The sequence below is a fragment of the Amia ocellicauda genome, chromosome 1 (assembly GCF_036373705.1).
Source record: "Amia ocellicauda isolate fAmiCal2 chromosome 1, fAmiCal2.hap1, whole genome shotgun sequence".
NCBI classification, from domain to species: Eukaryota; Metazoa; Chordata; class Actinopteri; order Amiiformes; family Amiidae; genus Amia; species Amia ocellicauda.
In genome coordinates, this window is record NC_089850.1 from 59,501,333 (window position 1) to 59,512,061 (window position 10,729).

General features: G+C 50.2%; 1 protein-coding gene across 3 annotated transcripts; it reads left to right on the forward strand.

The window, feature by feature from the left end:
• Window positions 1-54: 54 nt before the first annotated feature.
• tagln (transgelin) lies at window positions 55-9,679 on the forward strand. 3 transcript variants are annotated; one of them, XM_066711564.1, is made up of 6 exons: window positions 55-243; window positions 6,780-6,824; window positions 7,464-7,655; window positions 7,847-8,021; window positions 8,211-8,313; window positions 8,543-9,679. In XM_066711564.1, the coding sequence occupies exons 2-6, from the start codon at window positions 6,813-6,815 to the stop codon at window positions 8,685-8,687; spliced, it is 627 nt and encodes a 208-aa protein (XP_066567661.1). In that variant the 5' UTR covers window positions 55-243; window positions 6,780-6,812; the 3' UTR covers window positions 8,688-9,679. The 3 variants fall into 3 exon arrangements, with proteins under 3 accessions (XP_066567661.1, XP_066567670.1, XP_066567678.1); XM_066711573.1 differs by lacking the exon at window positions 6,780-6,824 and having other exon boundaries at window positions 57-243; XM_066711581.1 differs by lacking the exons at window positions 55-243; window positions 6,780-6,824 and adding an exon at window positions 6,493-6,750.
• Window positions 9,680-10,729: the final 1,050 nt, after the last annotated feature.

Consider the following 10,729-nt stretch of genomic DNA (forward strand, 5'->3'; position numbering starts at 1 on the left):
TTCCTCTCTCTCTCCCTCCCTCCCTCCCTCTCTCTCCGGCAGAGGGGAGTGAAGTCATTGTCAAGAACTGCTTCTTTTTAAACCAGCACTGCGCCGGTCAGGACTCTGCACTCCAGTGAAACAGAGAAAGAGAGAGAGAGAGAGAGAGTTAACCAAGCACACTTAACTGAAAGCACAGTCAGGAACGGATACTTGTCTGACAACTCCAGACAGGACCTCTCTTTGCACAAAGCCTTCTACACAGTAAGTAAGCCAGTTTTACCGTGGTGATGTTGTGGCGACTCAGTGGTGGGGAGGAGAGGAAAGAAGGAATTTCTATTGTTTTTGGGCAGTTGGGGTTGATTTATTTTTTTTTGGGGGGAGGAGGTGGCAGTTTTTCAACAGCCTGAGAGTTTGAACTCCACTGCACCCGTGAGTTCTTGCTTCGGTCACGGTGTCAGCGCGAGGGGGAGGAGGGCGGCAAAGGAGAAGGGATGGAAAAAGTTTAGATGCGTGTGTCTGTCTGTCTGTCAGGGGGGTGTCCAGCTGTTTGTCCAGCTCTGTGTTTGCGTGCGTCTGCGTGTGTGCAGGATAAGGCAGGGCAGGGGAGGAGAGGAGCTGGAGAGGAAGGCTGACGCACTACATTGTTGCCTCACTGGCAGTTGGATCGCAAAAAATAAAACAAATAAAACAAAGAGCAGAAAACCTTGGCCCTCGGAAGTAGAGGCCTGCGTGGGCCGCCGTTTCCCACAGAGAGCCTCCAACATCCTCGGAGCCGAGTCCACAGTGTGGAAGTAGATCAGAGACCCCAGACTGGTCCCTCAGCCCAATCGTCTAGAGTGCCAGGGCAGGGCGTTAGTGGCCCTGTGCTGGAACTGCTCCTGTACACTACGGTGCAGGCAGACAGGCAGGGCTCAGTTTGACAGTGACGTCTGCACTCAGCGTCTACCTGCCTCAGCTTCCTCACATTGTCCCCTGGGCAGCACAACAGGATGTCTGAGACACGGAGCACATTTATTTTTTTGGCTCTCTCTGTCATAGATATTTGTAGTCTATTTGTAGACTGTACTGTACTGCTATTAATAATAATAATAATAATAATAATATCATCATCATCATCATTCTTTATTTCTAATGATTTATTTGACCAAAGCATAGGTTGCAGGGATCTGTGAAAAGTCACACTGCTGCTGCCGCCCACAGCTCACTACGAGCCAGGCAGCTCAACAGGAGGGGCCGGCGATGTGACCTTCTGTGAGAAGCAGTGCGGTGTAGCTGATAACAGTTCACAGGCTGTAAGGTAGAAAGCGGATGGGAGTTTTCGGGAGACCCCAGGAGGGGGCTGGCGTACGAGCGGTCCACTTTGGGAGGGTACAGCTCAGCTCAGACAAGCTAACAAGAACAAGTAGAGGGGGAGACATGGACTGCATATGACAGGGGGCAGAGTGACGTGGTATGCAGAGGGCAGGCAGTGAGTGTGTGTGTGTGTGCGTTGTCCCCTCTCTCTGTGTAAGTGTTGGGAGGGGGCGGTGGTTGTTAATGCCTAGCCAGGGAGGACAGCCATCGGGAACATGGGCTCTCCTGGCGTATTTTTATTCATGTTCAGGCTGTGAACATGAGAGAGTAAACGCACGGGAGCGTCACCGAGCCCACAGGCCACGGTCAGCACAAGCCTGCTGGGACTCCTTCCAACTGGACTGCGCTGCTTTCCTCTGAGCGGAGAAACCTGTGGGGCTTCAGCAGCTTCTGGAGGGATGATGTGTGTCAGGGGTCTACCTGCACATGCACACACACACAGACACACACAGATATAGACAGGCAGACATGCACAGACACGCATACAGACACTCAATTTGTTTGTTGAAGAGGGCCTGGGGGGGTAGTTTTTGCATTTGCTCACTTTTGGGGGATTTTCTTTTTCTTTGGTGGCAGGTTTTTTGGGGAAGTTTGGGAGACAGAAATGAAAACCTATAACACGGGATGTGAGCAAAATAGAAAAAGCACTGAATGAATAACAATATCATTCTGTGAGGTGAGGCAGATAAGACATGTTAGACTGCTCTGCTGGATCTCAGTCATGCGATTGTGAGGCGAGAGGAGGGGTGGAGGTTGTGTGTGTGTGTGTGTGTGTGTGGAGCTGCTGTCTTGACTGTAAAACAGTGGCGCTGCCCCTCAGCTCTCGCCCCATTCACACAGACACTGGGCGCACAGGACCGGTCCCAGCGTCGGCAGGGCGGTAGTAAATGCAGAAGTGACAGTAACAGCTCTAGTAGATGTCGGAAGCATCAGTAGTGCATGGACCTGCAGCAGCAGCACTGGAAATGGAAGCAGCAGCAGCAGCAGCAGCAGTAACAGTAGTATTAGCAGCCATATGTGTAGCAGTAGTAGTAAATGTAGTAGTAACAGTGGCAGCTACAGTTGTAGCAGTTGGCAGTAGCAGATGTAGCAATAACAGTAGTAGCAGCAGTAGCAGTAGTCAGGCGCAGCAATAATTGTAGCAGTAGTAGTAGTAGTAGTAGTAGTAGTAGCAGCAGCAGTAATTGTTGCAGTAGTAGTAGCAGTAGTAGTAGCAGAAGCAGCAGTAATTGTTGTAGTAATAGTAATAGTAGTAGCAGTAGCAACAGAAACAGTAATTGTTGCAGTAGTAGCAGTAGTAGTAGTAGTAGTGGTAGCAGTATCAACAGCAGCAGTAATTGTAGCAGTAGTCAGTGCCCCCCCCCCACCACACACACACACACACACACACACACACACACACACACACCATGTGCAGTTGATTATTTTCTTGTGATCAGTCTGGAGCAATAAGAGTTGTAACGCAGCACAGTAAAGCAGCTAAGATAAGCCAAACCCGGAGCCGAGTGTACAGGGGGTTTCTCAGTAATTCTCTGTGTCATGTTCTTTGCCGGGACACAAACCACAGGCTGTGTGATATCACTGCGACAGATGATAACATGTAGAGAAATACGGCTTGATTTCCTAATGGTGGCGACAGAAGTTACACTGTGCTGATGACACATTATTACAGGTCATAGCTGGGGCTTTAACAGCAGCAGCAGAAGCAGCAGTAGCAGTAGCTGTACCAGTACCAGTAGCCGGAGTAACAGCAGCAGTAGCAGTAATAGCAGCAGTAGCTGTGGCAGCTGTACTGCGGGGGTGAGAGCAGACAGAGGCTGTAGGTCAGGACGAGGGCAGCAGGACCCGTGTCAACAAAGGGCACAGGCTGCACTCAGAGAGTGTCCTGGGTGGGAGTGGAGTGGGAGCAGCTGTGTTGTTGACTGTCATTGTGTGTGCTCTGGGCTGACAGGGTGGACATGGCTGCAGTCATTGCACAAGGCTTTGCACAGACAAACACTGCTTTGCTGATCCAAGGAGGGCCGTGGCGCTACAGTGAAATGGTACCATGGGTTTTAGGCACTGCGGTCACGGGCGAGCCCTGCCCGCTACAGACCAGTAACCAGGTCTGTTGAGCTCATCCACCCAACACAGTGTCACAGTGACGGATGCCACACGGCGAGCTTCTCGGCACCGAGTCAGAGAGCACGTCGTCTCAGAGCTTCCTGACACGGTGTAGCGTCAGTCACGCTTCCACTGCCCGGGGGACCGCTGCCCTCCCCCCGGCTTTACACGATCAGTCTCTCTCTCTCTCTCTCTCTCTCTCTCTCTCTCTCTCTCTCTCTCTCTCTCTGACTCTTCTTTTCTGTCTTTTTCTCCCAGTAGATTATCAAGGCTGGCAAGTCAGGACAAGCAATGTGACTTCCTGCTCTTTCTTCTTCTTCTGTTTTCTCATGCTCTCTCTCTCCCTCCCTCCCCTCCATTCCACCATCCCCCTGTCTCGATCACTGTTTTTCTTCCCTACCCCCATCTCTCTGTGTCTCCTCCCCCCTCTCTGTATGTCTCTCTGCCCCCTAATTTGAATTATGCGTCTGCGTCTCACATAGGTGTCTGCCAACATACTTGTACGTAACGTTAACGAGTGCATAGAAAAAACACAGAAAAGGAAACCCGTTTTTCTATGGTGCGCCATTTGTGTCATACATAATTTCATGCATGAAAGTGGACAGCTGAGCGATTGGCACACACATATTCCAGTTGAACGGAGTGTGCTTGTCCCACCTCAACCAATCCGTCCAGTCCAGTCTCCCCAGATATTCTTGGACGGTGTCCTGATTCAAAGGAAGTGGACACAGTGGGCTGAGGGAGGTTTCTGAATGTCTTGTGTGAATACTATCACAATTGCAGTGATAAAGATTAGAGAAGAGACAGTCTGTCTAATATGTTTTAGGGTGTGTGATTAAATGAGCTTCGAGGGGGGTACAGGGGTGGGGTGGTTAACTCTGGAATATGGTACAGGGGCTGAGGGCTCCATTGTCACCTTGTATGCGAATAAGCAGCTGCCATTGACTACTCTGGTGGGTGGGGTGGAAACCCTTGGAGGAGGCGTTGTACAGAGGCTTGACTCATAAAAGACTGACATGTCAATCATGTCTTTGTACTAGTGTGGCCCTGCTCTGCCCACTGTACCTGAATACTGTGCTCTCTATTATTAACTATTGAAGCCTAATTGCCGCACTACCAGTCACTTTTACAGGTTCAGGGCCCAGTTGCATAAACATAGACTGAGTCTTTGTCTAAGTATAATTATAAGTCATACTAATGATTAAAACCTTTGCATAAAAGAGTGTTTCCTTAGACTGATCTCACTCAGTCAAACACACAAGGCATTCTGGGAAATTTTAAGACACTTGAATAAAAAAATAAAAAAATTGTACGATCCCAGTTCACAGTGACAGAAAATGTATGGTACTTACTGAAATATAATGCAGAAAAATCTATACTTTGGGGGAAAGGGGTGGGACAAAATAAAAAAGTTAACAGCGTCAACCCACTTTGTGTGCGGTCTATAAAAGACGTGCAGAAACTACTATTTAAGAGGAAACATCTGCGTACTGGAGGAGGAGCTCCCTAAAAACTTAAAGGGACCACAGGATTGGTTACTGAAGTCTGTGGGGAGGAGTGTCTGACGTTTTGGGGGACTGCCGGTGGGCAGGACAGCGGAGTGTGTGTGAGCCAATCGGAGGCTCCGCCTGTCAGTATCAATAGCTTCAGACAAGCAGTTTCAATGGAAATAATTAAATCCTAAGTTAGCCTGGGGGTGAGGAGGTTAACTTTTCAGGTTTAGTGGTAGTAAGTCTTAACTCTTATGCAACTGACTAACTTGCATTAGAGTAGTATGTCAAATTAATGGTTTAGACTAGTCTAATATAGTTCTATGCAACTGGCCCCTGATCATCGTGGCGTAGAGTGGCCATGTCCCAATAGAGGTTACAGTCAAAGTGAAGTAGAGAACATACGGTTTCAATCTGGGTCCTAAGGAGAGAGTTCAGTCCCACACCATCAGTATCAATCCTGACGCGAGACTAGGAGAGGAGTGGAGCGGAGTGGAGCACTCAGGTTATAACAGTAGTTTACAAAAGCCCCATTACAATAAGTGGTGCAGGATAAAGTACACGGGAGGAGTTCTGTTACAATAGCACAAAGAGTGTACAGACCTATAGGTGCCGACGTCTACACAAAGAGCCATGTCCCGTGTGCTAACAGTGTGGAGCAGCTCCCCGTGGGCCAGTTAGGCCACTGTCAGATCAGGCTCAATCACAAACGGCCGCATACCTGGGAGAGAGGGATGGACTGAGCCCAGCCGAGCTACAACACATTGATTAACGTCTCCTGGCACATCACAACAGCATAACCGGGTGTATGGAGATGAAAAGTGTGGGAATGCATGGGAGAGAGAGAGAGAATAGGAGAGGGAAAGGGAGAGAGAGGGAGGGAAGAAGAGAGAACTTCCATTCTCAAACATGCTCAGGAGTCACTGAAATACACTCATGCACACACTGAGACTCCCCCTTACTCTCCAGTCACAGTGACACTTGGATCAGTGTGTGTGCTGCAAGAAGAGTGTGTGTGTGTGTGTGTGTTGGGGGGGGGGTTGTGTTTTTGGGGTTGTGGTGTGGTTGCTGTGGAAACCTTGTCTCGGTTTGGCAAACAGGATGTTGCAGTTCATGCATGGGTCAAATCAGATAAAGGCAGCAACAATGCTTACAAGGAACTGCTGCGCTACGAGGCTCAGTGACAGAGTGCGAGGGGTGAGCATCAGAGTTAGTAACACAGCCTGGCCCCTAACGGAGCTGTGCGTCAACACTGTGGCCATGGAGGCTGTGAGAAGTGCAACTGTTCTGGGCCAAAGTACAGTACAATTGTGCCGTTACAATAAGGGTCTGTAGTTAAAGAAAAGTAGAACAGTTTAGTGCAAGAAACTCCATATCTGTCTCAAAGAGCCTAAGCACTGGCAGAGAACAGTGCTACATCCTGCCCACATATGCAGAGAAAGAGAGAGGAGGGAGGGAGGAAGGAAGGAAGAGCGAGAGAAACAGATGTTGCTTAACGACCTCAGTGGAAAACAACAAGGCGTGGCCCATCGTGAGCCACTGTGTAAGGAAGGGAACCAGGCAGCTCTCCCTCTCCCTCCTGCTGGAGAAAACTGCTCTGGTCTCCTCTCAGATCAGCTAGAAGGAACAAGGTGAAGGAACAGAGGAAACGAGGGGGAGAAGGACAGGAAGAGGAGAAAGGGAAAGAGAGAGATCGAGAGGAGGAGACAGAGGGCAGGAGGAAGAGAGGCACACGGAAAGAAGAGAGAGGAGGAGAGAGAGAGAAAGGGATTTCTGGTTAAGCACAACCACCTGACACACATCTCTGCTCCTGCATGACGAGGTGTGTAACCTGTAACCTTTGACCCTCAGGCCCAGCAAGCCCTTCGGTGCGGTGACGTCAGGATGGCAGCACAGGTGACGGGGGCACGGAGTGTGCGTGGGTGTGCTTTGTGGCGAGGGCTCTTGCCACGCACTGGCGTGTGTTTGGGTTTGGCTCACGCGTGTGTGCATGTGTCTTTCTGACAACTTTATGCTTGACGGGCTGGGAGAGAGAAAGAAAGGGAGGAAGAGAATGAGAGAGAGATACTTTATGCAGGAGCTAAACTCATTCCCTTCCACCCTGAGCTCTCCATCCACCTCACTGGTCCACCAGAGATAATACTGTTATAATAATAGAGAGGTAAGAGACCATGTACCATGGGACAGGTGCTAATGTAGAGCCCCCTAATTGCACCCCCAGTTCCCCTCTCCCCCCTCAGTGGGGTGTCTGGGGATCTCTCTCCAGCTCTGTCGATTAACACACGGAGGAGTGCTGTGTCGGCCTGCTATGTGCACACTGCATCAACGCACTGCTGCCCGACGCTAACCCTCTCTCTCTCTCTCTCTGTCTGTCTGTCTGTCTTTCTGTCTGCCCCCACTCCCCTTCACCTCTGCTTCTGCCACCCTCTTTCTCCCTCCTTCTCCTCCTTCCTCTCTCCCCCTTCACCACCCCTCTATTCCACCTCTCTCTTTACTCTCCTACTCTCTCCCTGTCCCCCTCTCTCTCCTCTCCAGGCAGCCCCAGGAATGGCCAACAAAGGTCCCTCATATGGCCTGAGCCGTGAGGTGCAGAGCAAGATCGACAAGAAGTACGACCCCGAGCTGGAGGAGCGGCTGACGGAGTGGATCATGGCGCAGTGTGGCGCGGGGGTGGGCCGCCCTGAGGCCGGGAAGACTGGCTTCCAGGTCTGGCTGAAGGACGGCTCTGTGAGTACCCCCATCGACGACTGACCAGTGCTAGTGTGCCTGTGTACACCACTTCCCATCTTAGTGGGAGTCAGACAGCAGGTCTCAGCGTGTCTCTGTCCCTTTGTCCCTGTATGTCTCTGTCCCTGTATGTGTCTGTGTCCCAGTCAGAGAGCAGGTGTCAGTGTGTCTCTGTGCATCTGTCCCCCCAGGTGCTCAGTGAGCTGATTAACAGCCTGTACAATGCCGGGGAGAGGCCCATTAAGAAGATCCAGAACTCAGGCATGGCCTTCAAGCAGATGGAGCAGGTGTCCCAGTTCCTGCAGGCAGCCGAGAAATACGGTGTTGTCAAGACTGACATATTCCAGACCGTCGACCTGTGGGAGGGTCAGTGTGCAGGACTGAGTGTCTGTGTGTCTGTTTAACTGTGCGTTATTGGTTTGTCTGAGTCAGTGCAATTTGCGTTCGTGTCTCTGTGATTCTGTCTGTATTAGTGTAGCTATCGACGTCAGTGTGACAGTCTGACATGTCTGGCCAATAGATATACTCAACGTATGTTTCTCTGTCTGTCCACAGGGAAGGACATGGCTGCTGTCCAGAGGACCCTGATGGCTCTGGGCTGTCTGGCCGTTACCAAGAGTGATGGCCATTACAAGGGTGACCCCAGCTGGTTCCACAAGTGAGTCTGACCCTTGACCTCTGACCTGTTAGAGTTGCCCTAACTCTGGCGCTCTCTCTCTTTCTCTCTCGTCCTAGTTCCGTCTTTCAATCTCCTCTCTCACCCTGGTGCCAGTATAACTGGAGAGGCGCTGGATATGTAGGTAGCAGCTCCAGCAGCATCAGCAGAAGCACCCACAGTAGCTCCAGCCACAGGAGTTCTTTCCTCACGTGCGTCTCTCTCTGTGCAGGAAAGCGCAGGAGAACCGGCGGGACTTCAGCGATGACCAGCTGAAGGAGGGCAAGAGTGTGATCGGGCTGCAGATGGGCACCAACAAGGGGGCGTCCCAGGCGGGCATGACAGGGTACGGCCGGCCCCGACAGATCATCAACTGAGCTCCCGACAGCCCACCCCCACAACCCCCTGGCAGGGTGGCCCCCAGACAGGCAACCCACCTACCCCATCCCCACCATCCCTTCCCCAGCCTGCAAAGCCGGAGCCTCCTGCCCCCCCAACTCCCTGCCAGGGTCTCAGACAATCAATGAGCACAGGATCAGTCCCCCCCAAACTCCACAGTCTTACTGGGCCAGAACCGGCCTGAACCAACACAGAGACCAAACCACACTCTCACCTGACCACCTCACCACCAGACTCCACACCCCCACACACAGTAACCCTCATATGACCAAATTACATCACACACAGTGACCAGACCACACACCGACCACAAATGACACTGAGACCAAATCCCGACTGTGACCAAATGACACACATTCACTGACCCCCCCCCCCCCCCCCAGAAACACACACACACCCCTAAATACATAATGATGTTACTACACTACACATACCACTTAACAAACCTGCACCAGGATCAGACACACAACACATGGTGGCCACACAAGCAGAGCCAACCAGGAAAGCACAGACCTCAGCCAACTCCTGGGAAACCACATGGAAGTCACAGGGAATTAATCAGGGGAAACCACTTCAATGTAATTCCTAAATTTCCCACCGGAGAGAACCACACATCCCTACCAGATCAGCTGAGACCTGTAAACCTTAATGAGACTAATTCGAATTTTAGCAGCCAATAAGAATAATAGGATAATTACATTAGAATCACAGAAACACAGAACTGATTGATTTTTTATACACTCCCCCTCCCCTTGCAGTGACTAATTTGAAACTGGGAATTGCGCAGTAGGGCTGACGTGTTAATATCAAGAAAATAAACATAAATACAAAATTCCCCCCCTTCCACATTATGATGTTCGGAAATCCCTTTTGCCTTGTTTTTGTACATTGTCTTATACAAAAAAATGAAAAAGAAAAAGAAAGAAAGAAATAAGATTCTCAAATAATAAAATAGTCTTATTTTAAAATACCTGGCTGTTGACCTCCTTATTTCTCAATTATGTTAGTGTGTGAGACTCCCATCTGACACTGGTGCTTGCGTGTGTGTGTGTGTATGAGCTGCAGACCCGTACGTCCAAGCACACGCGTGCTATTTCCTTATAGAAGAGTTGCGTCTATGTCTGAGCCATGACTTGTGTACACAGATGTGACCGTATGCATACTCGTGTGCGTGTGCGTGTGTGTGTGTGTGTGTGTGTAACCATGTTTGGGATCAGTTTTCCATAACATGTACCAGATTTAAATCCATGTCACCCTGAAGACCAACCAACACTAGACCCAATCCTGGCCCGGTCTTAATCTCTCAGTACAAACTTAATTCTGCAACTAACAGCTTAATCCCAACTCAAACTAGAAGCCCGACACAGACTGATAAAAAAAATTCAATAGTGGCAGAGTTACAAATTAAAACTTGGCTCCAGTGGCCTGATAAACAATAGTGTTTGCCAAATCCCTGGGAGGGTGTACAGAGGAAAGACGTAGAGCAATACAGTTGGCGCACCTTGACTTTGACAGTAAAACCAAACGAGTTCTGAAACAGAAACTTAGCCTCGAGTCCGGACTGAATTCCAGGCAAAACCCTCATCCAAAACTAACCTAATAAACATCAGAGCTCTGAGGAAGGAGGGACTACAGAGAAAACCCAGGATCTGCTTACTCTGCCTCAAGTCTGAAGAGGTCCGCCCCAATCCACTGAAAAGGCACTGACCTGCGTCACACACATCTGCGCGGGCAGAGTGCAGTCCAAGCTGACACTCCCACAATCCCCTGCTGATGAAATTGGGCAATATAAAAGGGCTTGCAGCTCATAAACAAACAAAAAAAAAAGAACCGAGGGGGGGAGGTTGAGAGAGAGAGATGGAGGGAGAAAGGGGGAAGGGAGAGTGAAACGGGGAAGGATGGAGAGTGAGCAAGGGAGGGGAGAAAATGAGAGCGAGAGAGAGAGAGAGAGAGAGAGAGAGAGAGAATAATCTGGGGAATGTGTGCTGCAGGATGCTCCATGCCCAAATACTGCACTTCA